Here is a 16,297-nt window from a genome sequence, read left to right as displayed (position 1 = left end):
CAAAGAGATTTACTGTTATTCTGCCTGTCTTTCCCAGCAGCTTTTCGTCAGGAGAATGTTAATGCTGACACTGTCTGACAGTAAACGCCTCTTAGCATTTTTTAGAGACAAGGAACAATAACAACTCTAACCAAGGAATTACAAAACATGGCTGCCGGGCTCAGAGATTATGCGCTGAAAAGAGGCTGCTACTTCTCTGACAAGCACAATTAAATACTTTGGGAGCCAGCTTGTCTGTGGAGCATTGCTTAGACTACTAACTCACATTCCATGGCTCACAGATGTTCTTCCCTCTAAGCTGCACAGCCATGTAGTGCTACATCACCGTTGTGCACATGCAGCCATTGTTGCTGTTTGGTTCCAGTCGTGGCAAGAACTTTGTGTGAGAGAGGTGGGGTTTCTGCTAGTGGACAAGGAATGTAATCAAAGAGCAACAAATTGCTGTTCTTTAACTACATTTAGATTTTTCACTAGCTCTGAGTGGTAACCCCACAGTCCGAACCAAATGGGCAGCAACATGGACCGTGGGTGCATGGCACCGATGTAGTGTTGTGTGGCCACCCGACCGCACAGCTTAGAGGGAATGTTGAGATTCCCAACACACGGTCATGCAATCTCCTGGATTCAAAGTCAAGATGCGGTGGCCTGCTGAGACACTGGAGACCCAGCTGGGACATTTTAATAGCAGCATTCCCATGCTGCTTCATGCCAGACCTGCATCCATGAGCATGCCAACATGGCACGGTTATAGCAGTTTGATACCACGTCATCTGTCATGGCTTCATCCTACCCAATCCTGGGATTAGGAGTTTGCTGAGGTACAAAGACTTTTTTTTTTTGCTAAGGCGCTCTGATTCACATCCCTGAACTACAGCCATTGTAATAAAACACATTAGATTTCCCTCCAACATCATTATTAAAGACTAGGAAATTTCCCCATGTGGGTAACAAACTTTAGAAGGCTGGAAAGAAGGGGGATAGAGAAACTCTTGAAAAATGGCTGCAGCATTTGAAGCTGGAGGTGGGTGAATAGGTGGGGGGCCATTGCTGATCCTGAGTGTAGCTCATCTATTCTAAGTATTATGGGGTTTATTAAGAACACCATCTGACTCTGTAGGCATTATTTGCAGGCATTGGATTCACTCCTTGGTCACATGTCAGAGACAGAAGTTTAAAAAGACACACACACACACACTCCACACGGACAGCAGTATTTGTCTGTGTATATTTGGGTGTATATGCACACAAAGTTAAAAAGCAAATTGTATTGAAAAAGCAAAAGAGGGCTTTATCCATTTACAAGAACGTCCCTTCCATCCATCCAGATCTGCTACAAAAAAAAGACAATTTCTATAAAGTTGACCTGCTAATAATTTTCTTGCATTTCAACCACACACACACCCCAAAAGGTCAAATGAATGGCATAATTGAAAAGCCAGGAAAGAACATGTGTTTTTTTTCCCCCAAAAAAGATCCAAATGTAACTTCTCGTGCAGTGAACTATGACTTCAAATTCTCATCATTAAAAATAGGAAGGAAAAAAATAATTTTCTTTTAAATTGCAAGAATATGAGTTGCTATAGAATAATAAGATTTTTTGAACATACAGTAGTATCTCCATATCCTTTCAGTTCCAAGCCACTCCCATGGATGCTGAAAAACACAGATTATAGTGAGTGCTATTTTAGTAACAAACACTATACACTAAACACTATGGTCTCTGCCTTCCTCTAGTGGCCAGTTCTGATAATGTCATTGTTAGAAATATATATTTCTAGGATTTTTCTTTTAATATTTGTAATATTTTCAGACTGTGGATAACTGAATCAGTGGATATTAATCCCACAGATAAGGGGGTCCTAGTGCCTGTAAAGCAATTTTCTCTCTCTTTCCCCCTCCTTTTCAATTTTACAAGGCTTTCTTATACTGTATCAGGCAGTCTTCAAGTAAGGTAATGCCCACCTTCTCTTGAAAACTGCACTGTTGTTTCACAGAATTAACCCAAAGTTTGGTCCCTGTGGACAGCTTTTTGGTTGAAAGAATATCAATGTGCATCCAGCGTTTCAATTACAGCATTATTATTTTGCCCATATATGACTTGATTTCTATGGACTATTTTCATCATTCCCCATCCACCCTGCAATTTAAAAAATGCATACATTAAAAACATGTCAATACAGCAGAGACACCATTATATCCAAGTGGACCCAGGCTTGAAAAAAACAAAAGGGGTACAAAATGCTCGTCGTCTGTTTTCCTGGAACATATCGTATGTTGCTCGTAAAAGAAAGGTGTGTGTTTGTGGAAGGAGGTTTCATTGTTCTCCACTGCACAGTTTTGTTGTTGTTGTTGTTGTTGCTGCTGCTGCTGCTGCTGCTGTTGTTGTTTGTCTTAGGGCTTTTTCTGCATTACTTTGAAAAATTTCCACCATTGCAAAGCAATAATGGGTAAAATACAGTCCTAAATTGTTGAGCATAAAAGAATAGCAAACGTTGGTCAATGGACAATAAAGAGTGCAAAAACTGCAAAGCATCCTACTGGAGAACAAACTCATCTCAAGATGCTGTAAAATGATGAGAGTCTTCCAGTGAGATAATAGCCTTTTCCTGACTTATCCACTTGCCAGTAAGCTGTGCTAGAGATGTGTTGGGCATTTGAATAATAAACACTGCTTTGCAGTGTCTTGAAAAACATATGTGGCTATACACATTTCTCCTATACATGGGTCAATGGTGATAGCCATTTAACCTCCCTCTCCCTTTCTCTCTCTCTTTCTCTCTTTCCTTTCCTCTCCTGTCTGGGAAGGGTAGATCCTAAGTTGTGCTTAGGATCTACCTAAGCATAACTTAGGATCTCATCTCTCCTCAGGCACATACAAAATCTGTTGTGTTTCACTTTCTCCCCCCACTTTGGAATCATATTAGTAGCAGTGTGGCAAAAGCTGTACTTTAAAAAACAAAATGCCACTGCTTTGCCCTGAGCTACAGTGTTGACGATAGGGGTTCAAGAGAACCAAGAACTAGAATGGTGTGAGAGCCGTATGTGCTCAATTTTAAACCATTTCGCTTCCATTTTAATTCTACCCTTGCTTCTCGCATTGATTACAGCCAATGCAACCCCATCTGTAATATCATATCACACATTCAACATGGGATCATAAAGGCCCTCTTTGATCTGACCAAAAGTTTGCCCTAATCCTGCATTTCTGGTTCCTGTAGTTAGTTGACAACCAGATGCCTTCTGAGAAGCTCACAACGGCTCTAAGGTGGCGTGGAATGTACCAAAAATGCCCCCGCAGCCCCCAAGCCTATGAGTTGTCCTCCAACTTCATTAGCGACAGTGCAAAGTTCTGCCTCAAAAAGGGTAGCCTTTCAGACACAATGAAATAAAACACCAAAAAAGAGGTTGGGTGAAAGTTTTCTCCCTGAAGTGCTAACTTTTTTTTGCTTGCAGGCATTTCCTTTTTCATGCAACTGGAAGTAAGGACGGTCAGTTCCACAGCACTCAACTCTAGATCACTTGCCCCTTTCACTCTTTCGGCCTCCCATATCGAATAGCCTCTGGTTATGTCCTGACAGCCATGTCTTAGCTGAAAACATGAAAGAGGCCCCATACACGAAATAGTTGCAAAAGCACAGGAGAGTCTTCCATGCTGTCCATCACATGCATTGATTCTGGGGTGCAGGGAGTACACTATCAGCGTCTTCAAACTCTCTCAAAGGGAATCCTTTTTTTTTTGAGGCAGAGCTCATAAAAGATACTTTTTTGGACTTCAGAATCGCCCAGCTAACTGGGTGATTCTGAATCAAAAAGATTTGATTTTTTTTAAAAAAAAATTACCCTTTCTAGTTAACTAAGAGCAGCCTCGCTGTGCAACAGAGGGGAGTCATTTCTGCCTTAAATTAGATGGAAAAACTTGCCTTTTTCCATGTGCTGGAAAAACGGAACTTCAGGAATCAGTATTGTATGTCTTGGTCTCACATTGCCCATTTACAGCGTTGGGGGTTAGAAACTTATTTTTTTATGACTTCCAGAATTTCCAGCTAGCATAGCCAATCACCATGGAGACTGGAGGATCTGGGTAGGATCTGGTCCTCCCCAAAAGTAAATTTACAGGCCTCAGGGTTCCACCTATCTAGTAACTCAGAGAGAATGGATTCGGCTTGGCAACCCACCACGCAATCAACTCCCACTTCTTGAGACCTGTAGCAGGTGGTACAGGCAAGGCAGATCGCTGCGTAAAGCCATCCTGAGGCTGAGCGGATTTCAAGCAGATCCCAGAGGATGCTTGTTTTCCGAGGTGGACTGTAACAGAACAACATGAAGAAGATGGAAGGAGGAAAGAGGGGACAAACCATATAGCAAGCCAATGACCTGTGTTCACTTCCTGGAGGAAAAAAAAAGGCATACACATGTATGTCAGGAGAAAGATTAACATCTCAAAGGTTTTTTTTACAATTCCCTATGAAAAATGGAATGGTTGCCACCAGTAACTTTCTGGGACTGCAATATCTAGAATCTCCAGTCAAAGGACAGAATGATAGAATCTTAGACTTGAATTATACAACAGTAGAGTTGAAAGAGATTCTAAGAATCATGAACTCTTAATTCCATCCTAATGCTGGAAACAACAACTAAACTATCCCTCGCAGATGATCCTCTAATCTCTGTTTAGAAACCAACTATGGAGGAGAGTCCACCATCATCCAAAGGAGTTTTTTTCCACTGCTGCTCATCATCAAGATGTTCTCCCTGTTTTTCAGAATCTCCCTTCCATTTTCCCTTTCCCGGCTGGTGAGGGTGGGTGGGAACTGTGAGCCCGGGAATCATTTTTGTCCAAAAAGAAGCATTTCCAAGATCTGGTTGGCCAACGTGTCCCTACAACTGTGGAATTTGCTCAGAGAAATTAGGCAGGCTCTGGTATTGCAATGTCCTCTGTTTGACAGAGGATGGGCAGTAGGCTGACTCTCCGATTTCCCAATCAAAAGGCCTAGGGGGAGGGAATAGAAAGGAAAGAGCTCACACCTGATCCAACCGCTATCCTCCTCTCCCTTCAGAGACCCGCCTCATTATTTAAGGGCAACAACAGCTCCTGGAGAACTTGACCAAACAGCTGCCCTCTTTCATAGGATTAAAAGATGGTTGAGCCTGACAGAAGTCAGGAGCTGGCCACGTTACCGGAAGAATGTCCATAAAAACACGTGGGTTTCACCTGGGAACACAGCTACGCTCTAGCCCCACAACATTGCTAGAATTTTTTTTTTACCTCAACATTTGTCCTGATAAGGGAATTACAAAACAGTACTCCAGAAAATATTATTGTTATTGTTATTATTGTTGTTGTAGATGTCATTGTTTGCTCTCTCTCTCTTTTTTTGCTACTCCTTTATTAGTTGGCAACACGGTGAAATAGTCAGGAGATCCTCCTTGAATTTTGGAGCTCTGGAAGAGAATCCAATGTTAAAGAAAAATTTAGATACTTAACTGAAGAGATTTTTTTTTCTCCCCCTCGTAAACAAATCTGTCGGATGAAGAGTCACGTGGAAAGCCCTCTGCGAATGCAGTCGCTAGCTGCAGTGCAGCCATGCACGTTTACCGACATGAGGCGTAGTGCCACGTACATCATCTATTTTAGCCAAAAAGTTTAGTAGTTACAGAATAAGTTAACTAATTGGTCGAGATCTTCCTTAAAAAACAAACAAACACCTTCGACTGAAACAAAAAAGAAAAGGAGCTGGATTGCTTGGTCCCAGGTCTTAAGTCTGTTAGAAAATGTACATTCAATGTTTTGGTCTTCCATGTCTTGACAAAAGATCAAGGTTCACTTATGGGTTAAGGAATCCAGGTAAAGAAGCACTGGACAGCTGCTTTACTTCCAACTTCTTTTTCTCACCCCTTGGTACATATGGAGGGCTCATTGTTATAGACTAATGCAAAGCACTTGGTACGTAAGTAACTTAAGAGACTTCTTACAAGCCCTAAGAAAATGGGTGCAGTGTATGTGTGTCTGTAATTTTTTTTTCCATTGAAAAGCCCATGTTTTTAAGGCCACAGAATTCTGCTAAAAGTTTTATTCAGTGTGTTTCGACGAGCTTAATCCATCTGTCCTTTTCATTTCTCCCTGCCATGCTTTTTCCCCCTCCCAAGATGACACATCACTGTGTTTGTAAACACTGGAGATGCCCGGAAGCCTGGCCTCCCCTCCTGGTAGATTCGAAGCTGTCAACATCCACAATGGAATTTCAGTTACATTCACAAAGAAGAAGAACTTTGAGTATAATCTCTTATAATAAGCGAGTCATATTTCGGTGAAGAGGGGACACAAAGGGCAGATTCGGAGGCCGGGGAGCTGGGCGAAGCGCTCCCTGAATCTACAGAGTCCCTGAAAGGAGAGGGCGGCGTCAATGCCACCAACTCTTCAAGCTCAGGCTTGGCCACTTTTGAGGTTTCTACCGTAGGGCCTTCTTTGACGCTCCCGCAGGATGGTTTCCGGGCCGACTGGGAGGCTCCGTTGACCTCAATGGCAGGGAGTGGTTGGATCTCTGCAAAAGTCGTCATGGTGGTAGGAAGCTGTATCTCTCTCGGGATCAGGTAGGAAGAGCACAGGGGCGTCGTCACGCCTGCCGTGGGAGTGGAGAGCATCATGGAGTTTAGCTCGCTGATATTGGCTGTGAAGCGGGTCACCACGCTGCTGATCTGTTCCATCAGAGAACCTTGGGAGGAACTGCTTCTCTGGGCTTGCTCCGACTGAAACGTTGGGACGTCGTCTTCGGTCCGGCTCAGCGAGGCAGTCCTCTGGCTCACGGTACTGATGGGGGAAGGGTTCTGAGCCCGGTACTGGGCCGGATAGTGTTCCTCTGCTTCGGAGACATCGTAAAGTGTCTTGGCACTGGGCTCGGGAAAAGAAGGGGTGGATGTAATGATGGTGGCGGCGGTAGAGGCGGTGGCTGCACTGCCGTGACGGTTGCTCTCTGTGCTTTTGGAGAAAGGCTTGATGACAGCCGTTTGGTTGGGATTTTCTTTTTTGTTGATGTGTACAGAAAGCCGTTGCCAGAGGTGGGCGCCCCTACTGGTGCTTTTCTCGTTCTGGGCCCACGTCACCGATTTTCCATTGGAACTGCAAAATAGGACAGAGAGAGAAAGAGGGGGGGGGAGAGAAAGAGAGGGAGAGGGAGAGACAGGATTTAACTTTTCGGTCTACACAACTGATTTAAAAAAGGTGAATCAAGAATGCTAAAGACATTCTGTGTATCTTTCCTGCAAAGCTGACTATAAAAATGTGTTGACTGCTATCAGATTTAAGAGGTATCAACACACAAGTGTACAAATCACTATTAGACTTATTTATATATACAATAATGGCACCTATATGAAACCACGTGGCTATCAATTGTTTGCATATCATTTCAGAGAAAATGAAGACTTTGGTATTTTGGACGTCCTCAAGTTGGAGAGGCGTGTTGGAGTCCAACCCTGTGCTCAACGTAAATGATCCAAAGCTTAAGCCTCCTCACAGATGGCTACCTCACCTTTTTTTTTGAAGACCACAAATGAGAGAGAAGCCCCCTACTATCTTGACAATTGGTCCAGAGATGGGAAGATTTATTAGAAATTCCAGAATTCCAAAGCCAACATGATCCATGGCCAAACCAGCTGGAAGAATTCTGGGAACTGTAGTTTGAAAACTAACAGCTTCCCTGTTTCTGAATTGGTTCAACTGTTGCACTGCTCTTTGACACCAGAAGGCTTCTCTTAATGTTCAACTAAAATTTATTATTTCGTAACTTTCTCTCATTCGATATAAGTCATGTCCTTCGGTGCAGCAAACTATCAGACTTTATCTTGTATATGATGGCCCTTCCAACATTTGAAGAGCACCAACTGTCTCTTCATTGGTAAGTATGGAAATCATGCCTAATTCACACATGGTACAATGTTTCTGGGTCCATTCACATGGAAAACAGGAATAAGAAATGCTCCAGTTAGTAGAGAGAGACTTAATATAACAGTAAGTGCACTACTGTCCTCTGGCTTATGCCCATATTTTTATGCCTGTTTTAATATCCAGTTTCCATATGCATTTTCTCTTTAAAATCAGGATTCTAGATGCTGCTATGCACCATACTGATATACAACTCTAAGCTTTCTCCCTCACTAGGGACAAACAGTACATTAGACAGCCCATTAAATTCTGGAAGATTCCCTGTTGAGCTTTGAGAGGATGCGGAGAAACTTCCCATGAGGGTGATGGGCTATTAGTCATTAAAGAAGGCCTGCACACAGACAATACCAGCACAGGGTAATCTTATTTATTTATTCTCTATTTCCCAATACATTGACAAGCCTCCAGATATCAGAAGGAAACTAAAATTCCTTCCTTCCTTCCTTCCTTCCTTCCTTCCTTCCTTCTTTCCTTCCTTCCTTCCTTCCTTCCTTCCTTCCTTCCTTCCTTCCTTCCTTCCTTCCTTCCTTCCTTCCTTCCTTCCTTCAGTCACACCTTCTAAACTGAGGAAACGTGAACATTGTTTCTGGGCAAAATAGCTTTTCATATTCTTAGTTTGGCTCCCTGCCCTCTTTCATCACAGCTTTCTCATTTTCTCTGTTGGTAAATTATCTAGAGATGTTTTCTTCCCTTTTTCTTTGCTTTTAACCGTGGTCAGCACCAGCAGAGGAAGCTCAGAAGTTGTCACCAAGAACTGATGACGTACCAGTCACGGGTCGCATGCAACCAGCATGTCACTGGCCATAAATATAGGGGAGCAAGCTAAGAATTCTCTCAAGGTAGGGCCAGGATTCTTTCAGGCCTATAACTTTTTTTAAAAAAAGTCTATGTTAGTCTAAACATTAAGCCATGAGTAACTTCAGAAGTTTATTCCCTTTCCTCCTTGCTTTTTGCATGTGTTTGTTTGTACGTACCTTTCTTCCGCTTAAAGGCATTCTGTGATCATACATACTCTCAATAACCTTCTTTTAAACAATGCAGTCCTAAACACACCTATCCCCCAAATAAGACCCACTGAGGTCAATGGAGCTTGCTCCTAGGCAATGACAGCTCGTTACTGGAGCACCTTGAAATTTTGAAGTGAGCCAAACCTACCATAGCCATATATTTTAGAGACGCGGCTGCATTATGTGGTCAGCACCTGGCTCAAGGGGCAGATTTCGATGGACACACAAGGGTAGTGTGATGACAGAGGGTGGAGGGCTTTGCCATACATCCTGCCCTGCACTCCTTAATTGGAGCTGGGAGAGCTTCTACATGGATGACAACCCCCAAATTCCACCACCAGCATGCAGCAGGAGATTCCGGGAATTGCAGTCAAACAGAATCCTGCTGCTTGCTGCTCTCAAATCTTATGCCCTGGGGGAAGAAAGGTCCTGGATGCCATAAACATAGTTAACCAGGTAATTTGATGCTGGTCGTAGTGAGGCCATTGCCTCCAACGGGAGGTGGCGAGGGGCAGGGAGCGTGCTGTTGTGATGCTGCAACACACACAGTCTCCCTCTGTATGCTTCCCAAAACAGCCTGCTATCCCCTGAGGCAAAGGAGCAGATGACCCACGGCTGATGTCCCTTTGCCAGCTCTGTGTCCGGTCAGCTCCTGCATCCTCAAGCAGACAGATGTCTTGGGTTGACCCTGTTGGCATTCTCTCTGTCCAGACACACACAAGGGGCTCCCAGGTAGGAGGCGAGGCCTTCAGCCTCTTTTGATTCTCCCCCCCCCCGCCCAGATTAAAGAGAGAGAACATCTCCCCATGTTTTGGATAGGCAATCCTTTTACACAATTATTGCTCTCATGCAATTGCAGCCCAGGATGTTGAATGGAGAGAAATTCAGGATGCTTCAACATCTGGTCTTGCTGGAAGTTGATGGTTATTACAGACTACCTGCCGCAACATAAAAGTAGGCTATTTAATAACGGGGGAGTGGGCGGAGTGGGGAGGGGAGGCAAAGTGGAGTCTCCAGTCAGAAATCATAACCAAAATCCTGGGCCTTTTGCCATGTGAATATATATATATATATATAGAATCATGTGGCAATCTGCTTTTAGAGCAGAAACTCCTGTCACATTTATGTAGCACATTAAACTTCCGTGCTCTCCAGAATGTGTTGGTTGTGAAAAACAAAACGAAACGGAACAGTGACAGTTCCAGGAAATGGAAGGAGAAGGCTGTTTTTTTGGATGCCCTTTTTCTCCTGCCCTGGGGGGTGCCTTGAGACGCCTGTGTCACTGATGCTACCCACGCAGAAGGTTTAACTGAGAGGCAGTCCGATCATTTTACAGGCTTTCTTTTCGAGGGGAAGAAAAAACCCCAGAAGTGACAGACACCAAAACCATCACACTTCCTCAAAGGCCAGTGCTAGTTACTTAGCCATCACTAAAAGGAGAAAATAATGCAAGTGAAACAATGAGGGAACATTGGAAGCTGCTGGTTTGTGTAAGATCTGGCCACGCTGATTTCTATGTACAGGTTCAAATTTAGAAATACTTGGGGCTCATCCAGATATAAGATTTGTACTGGGTTTTATCATGATGTTTCTCCTCATTTGTACAACATAAGGCTTGTCTCGCTTAGCTCAGTGTTTTTTTCCCCCCACGACTGTCCATGCTTTTCCATCGCTCCTTTCTGCATGATTTGTTTAGTTCCAGCAGAAAGGAGTTTAGTGCCACGGTGTCAGAACCTCCCAACCGGAAATGTTCAATTTGAGTGTCAATTTGCACACAAAAAAACCAACAATGTTCCGGAAGAGAAGCCCCGGGGAATGGGATTTCTTAAATATTTCTAAAGGATTTTAAAGAATCTCTAAAGAGAAGTGGTTTTCATACATGCATCTTTTTAAAGGAAAGTTTGGGTCGGGAGTGACGGAGAAGAGAGAAAGGGGCGTTAGTTAAACTTTTGCACTTTCTGGAAGATATTGTAATTTTAACAGAAATACACTGTATTTATGATCATAAGAAATGCTGACAAGTTATGTCTGCTGCTAACTTGACTGGCCGTTTCGAGGCCCTCGCTTCTCTCCTTTCATAACAGTTCTTTATTGTTGAAGTTAGAGGGAGGACTGTCTTCAGTGAGCTAAGCCGCACACTTGCCATATGAAAGATGGAAGGCAGGTTTCCACCAAACATAGCCACAACACTCTGGTCAACATCCTTCCCAAATTTGTCCATGTATTCTCTCCTCTGCTCCTCTGAGCACTGCAGTAGACATCTTCCTCACAGAGGAGGGAAACAATTTGCTGATGTTCTCCTCGGGAGGCCCCTCTTGGCTCTCGAATCTGCTTTCTTTCTTTCTTTCTTTCTTTCTTTCTTTCTTTCTTTCTTTCTTTCTTTCTTTCTTTCTTTCTTTCTTTATTTATTTATTTATTTATTTATTTATTTGATTTATTTGATTTATTTGATTTGTATCCCGCCTATCTGGGCCACCGGCCCACTCTAGGCGGCTTCCAACACAAAATAAAACGATAAAATGCAAAATGTACATAATCATTCAATAACAGTCATAATAAATAAAATAGAAAAGGGTTAAAAGAAAACTCAGGAATTAGCTGGAGGGAAGGCCTGGGTGTAGAGCCAAGTTTTTAATTGGGTTTTAAAGGTACCCAGCGTAGAGGCCGCTCAAATCACCGAAGGGAGGTCATTCCAGAAGTGAGGAGCCACCGCCGAGAAGGTCCGGTTTCATGTCTTCCCCTTCCAGGCTTCTCTCAGCGTCAGGCTCCTCAGCCTCACCTCCTGACTCGCACAGATGATCCGGGTAGATCTTGATTCATAGAATTATAGTAAAATGAAGTTGGAAGGGGCCTACAAGGCCATCAAGTCCAACCCCCTGCTCAGTGCAGGAATACAAATCAAAGGATATCTGCCAGGTGGTTATCTAAGTTTTTCTTGAATGCCTCCAGTGTTGGAGGGACGTGGTGGCGCTGTGGGCTAAATCGCAGAAGCCTGTGCTGCAAGGTTGGAAGACCAGCCGTCGTAAGATCGAATCCATGCAACGGAGTGAGCTTCCGTCGCTTGTTCCAGCTCCTGCCAACCTAGCCGTTCGAAAGCATGTAAAAATGCAAGTAGATAAATAGGTACCACCTTGGTGGGAAGGTCACGGTGTTCTGTGTCTAGTCGTGCCAGCCACGTGACCACGGAAACTGTCTATGGACAAACGCTGGCTCTACGGCTTGGAGACGGAGATGAGCAGCGCCCCCCAGAGTCAGACATGACTGGACTAAATGTCAAGGGGAACCCTTACCTTTATCTATACATAGCATGGTCTCTCGCTCCCTCTAGTGGCTGCTTCCAGTAACATCAATGATCATTATTTAAAAATATACATTTGGGGGATTTTTCTTTTATAATACTGTATCCAGATGGTGGATAAGTGAATCATCAGATAGTGATCCCGTGGTTAAGGGGATCCTACTGTGCTTCCTGTGCTGAATCATGGTGTCTTTCCTTTATCTTTCATTGCTATGCCTCCTTATCAGAATTGTTGTGCCTGAATCACACTGATGCAGCAATTTGGGAGCAGGAAATCAAAGAACTGTGCTAGAAATCAACCTACGTATCTGTCCTGGAAAGTGAAAGCTTTGGCCTTTAAAAAGCAGCCACCTCCAGACTGAGTCTAGCATTACCGTTTCTACTGCAACCAAATGCAGCAAGAAACATTTTGGAGCTGATTCTCTCCTTATGAGACATGTGGACTGCTAATCTTATAAAAATGTAGCAAATGTAGCAAATTGTTTATCTTACAGTCATCTTGAAATGAACATTAAGAGATTCATACATGCAAAATTATGAGAAGGATTTGGGTGAGTTGGTGAGGATACAGGTGTTGGCCAATCTACCACCTACAGACTATCCTGTGAGGCTTCCATCTAGATTATGCTGAAAAACTGCAGGGTTTCTTCCTTCAGATCATAACCTAGAACAAGATGGGTGATTTCAGCAAGGGCAAGTGATGCTTTGAAGATTTACCAACAACTTGAGAACCATATTCCCAAGGGCTAAAGGGTATAGATGTGGACATAGAGATAAATCTTCATATCTTTCTTCTTCTTCTTCTTCTTCTTCTTCTTCTTCTTCTTCTTCTTCTTCTTCTTCTGATTATTATTATTATTATTATTATTATTATTATTATTATTATTATTATTATTATTATTATTATTATTATTATTATTATTATTATTATTATTATTATTATTATTATTATTAAATGCAGCAGTTATGTACTATAAAGTTAACTAAAAAGTATTTTTGCTGACCAATAAATGGGTTTATCTTTAACACACTTAAAAATAAACCCTGAAAAATCCCATTGTACCCTCTAGTGGCTTTTTTTTTAAAAGTAGGGGTAGAATGGTGAAGCCTCTCAAAACATGTACCTTTTTCTGCTCCTAGGCAAAAGTACATCAGCACCCTTTATGTACCACAAAAACAGATGCACTTTAACCAGCCAGCCATCCTTAATATGAATTTCAACAACCCACAATCCAGTCTCTTGCATCTTTATTTTGGCAGTAAGTCCCATCCTATTACTTCCTATAAGACAGAAGTGCAACGCATGGCAGCTTTATTATCTAGCTCTTACTGAGAGCCACTGGGGTGTAATGGACAGTTTCCTGGATTACCGCTCAAGAGTCTTGAGTTCAAATCCCCAGTTGGCCATGAATGAAATTCACTTTGGGTTGGCCATGGGAAGCCACTCCACAAACATCACATACCTTGTTAGGGCAGCCGTAAGTCAGGAGAGACTTGACCGCAAACAGCAACTAAATAACTCCCCCATTTCTTAATTTAAAATGAGTAAAGGATCAGGATAAATTGACCTTTCTGGCTCTTGAGAGAGACATCATTATTCATGAGCCCATCTTCCTTTTTGACTTTGTCCTAAGAGACTTGCATTCAGTGCCAACTGCAATTCGGTAAGAAGGAAATCTCCCTGACAGCAATCCAATTGAATAGAATAAGATTGTAATGTAATATTATAAAAACCTAGATCAATATCAGAAATGTGGGGTATGACTCTTAGTAGTGGAATATAATGAGAGCTTTGTTAAAAAAAACATACGTTTTGCATTACAACAATATCAGAATCCCCCAGATCAAGACCTCTGAAAATTCTGATCCCACCTCTGGATACCTAAGATGTGTGTGTGTGTGTGTGTGTGTGTGTGTGTGTGTGTGTGTGTTGATGGTGGTACCAGTGGATAGGCGACACTGGGTGGGAATTTTAACAAGCTTCTTTTCTGGATGGCAACCATCCCAAGGCTGATGACAATTGGGTTAGATCAGTTGGGATCTGACCTAGTGCCTCCCCCTCCAATATTTTGGACGATAACGCCCATCATTCCTAAATATCAACTGGAACTCATGGGAGTCCCAACGATCGGAAGCATTTCATACTGGGGAAGGCTGATCTGGATGGATCAGCAGCTGCAACATAAACCAGTTTCCTAAATAGTGCCTGGAAAAGGTTACTTTTTGAGTCTATAGTTTTTACACTTGACCAAGCAACATTTTGGTTGGAAAATGATAGCCATTGTAATTTTATATGAGCTGTGGGCTAGATGGACCAATGATGTAATCAGTTTTTTATTTATGCATTATACTATTTCTACTATATCAACAGCTCCCAGGGCGAGTACAATCTGTAAATAAGTTCATGTGTTCATTCTTCAGTGGACTGCAGACTTTAGACTACAGGTAACAAGCGAAATGTTGCCCTCCACTTTGGAAACGGCCCTGTTCGACTCTATTGTTCATGCTTTAAAACTGGTGGAGTGAACTTTATTGCCCCCCTTCTGGTGGGCCTTTGGAAATGCACCCCTGGTGAGTGTCATGTCCAAGGACCACCCAGCTTTCCCCTCCTTTTCTGGTTGGACTATGAAGAGATACCAGGAATAGCTGACTAGGGTACCTTTTACAAGCAAATGTGGACATTTCACATTGCCCAAGCAGGCCTACAAACTGCACACAACATAGCCCTCTAATCACTGGATACGACTGATCATTTGGCGGCATTTGGTTCACCTTGGGTGTAGACGGAAGTTCATCTCAACTTCGCTGATGTGAGGTTGCCACTCTTCTATGTGCCTCTATCCTCAGCCCAAAAGGAGCCTTGTGTTTCAGTATAGGGTAATACGCTGGAGTGGGGCTGAATGACCGACAACCCTTCGTCTATCGAGATTAGGGGAGACATTCCAATCCACACCACCAGTGGCGGACTCTCATACTTGGACCTCTGACTTGTGTTTGCAGCACCCATTTCGAAACTTATTTTTAATGAAGGAACCCCACTGTGCACACCTGCCATGATTTTCAGAATCGTGAGTTTTGGAATTTGCCCAAGCTGACGAAGACCTATGTCTTGAATTCTTTTTAGCAGTCTAATAAAGGTATCACCCACCCTTGCCTTCAGATTGGGTTACCAATGATATCCTCAAATAGTGGTTCACATCTTTGGGTAACTCAGACGTTCTTGGACTGCAACTCCCAGAAACCTCAGCCAGCACAGCCAGCTGTGAAGGCTTCCAGGAGTTTTAGTCTGAGAACATCTGGGGACCCAAGGTTGAGAATCACTGTCCTAAAGCAGTGGTCCTCAACCTTGGGCCTCCAGATGTTCTTGGACTACAACTCCCAGAAGCCTTCACCACCATCTCTGCCGGCTAGGATTTCTGGGAGTTGAAGTCCAAGAACATCTGGAGGCCCAAGCTTGGGGACCACTGTCCTAAAGGGAACCAGTCTGTTTGGGCAGTGGAACAACTGGGACCTGCCACCCTGAATTACTATGGCTTCGTAACACATTTGTAGTATTCCATTATGTCATAAAACTGGGCCAGAAGCAGGATTCTCCCACAACTTTCTTTAAAAGGTCGCCTCTGACATTTCTTTAAAAGGCTTTCCATGCGAATGGCAAAGGAAAACAGCCAACGATGAAAACCTGGAGGGGACACTTCGGCAATTTTCTTCCCTGACATTGGCTGTTTGCAAGACGCTTTGGTAGCTGCAAAAAGTCAAGCTCTTGCCCGCCTACTAATTGCTTTCCTTTCCATCATCTAAAATCAATTCCGCAATGGGATGCTTTATGAGGCTGTCAAAACAAAGATGCCTTGGTAGCACTGCAAGTGATTTCAGCCTGAAATTACTGACTTAATTAAATGCAACAAATAAGCAACTGATTAATAATGCATGCCGGAGTCACCCATCACCCACGTTCTCGATGAGGCATTGTGTCTGTGAGGCTTATAAGCGGGTGGAGTTGTACCCCTCAAATTATCCCCATGGCATACATACGACGGGAAATAACTG

General features: G+C 43.1%; 1 protein-coding gene across 6 annotated transcripts in view; it reads right to left on the bottom strand.

Annotated features, from left to right (window-relative positions):
* Nucleotides 1–2,718: 2,718 nt before the first annotated feature.
* GRM5 (glutamate metabotropic receptor 5) overlaps nucleotides 2,719–16,297 on the bottom strand; it is a 289,531-nt gene continuing 275,952 nt past the window's right edge. For all 6 annotated transcript variants that reach the window (XM_072993554.2, XM_078390140.1, XM_020810962.3 and 3 more), the window contains one exon: nucleotides 2,719–7,117. In XM_072993554.2, the coding sequence (XP_072849655.2) occupies nucleotides 6,253–7,117 (865 nt within the window). In that variant the 3' untranslated portion in view covers nucleotides 2,719–6,252. The remainder of the gene's footprint in view (nucleotides 7,118–16,297) is intronic.

The sequence above is a fragment of the Pogona vitticeps genome, chromosome 3 (genome assembly GCF_051106095.1).
Source record: "Pogona vitticeps strain Pit_001003342236 chromosome 3, PviZW2.1, whole genome shotgun sequence".
NCBI lineage: Eukaryota > Metazoa > Chordata > Lepidosauria > Squamata > Agamidae > Pogona > Pogona vitticeps.
This window is presented reverse-complemented; position numbering and strand designations above follow the sequence as displayed.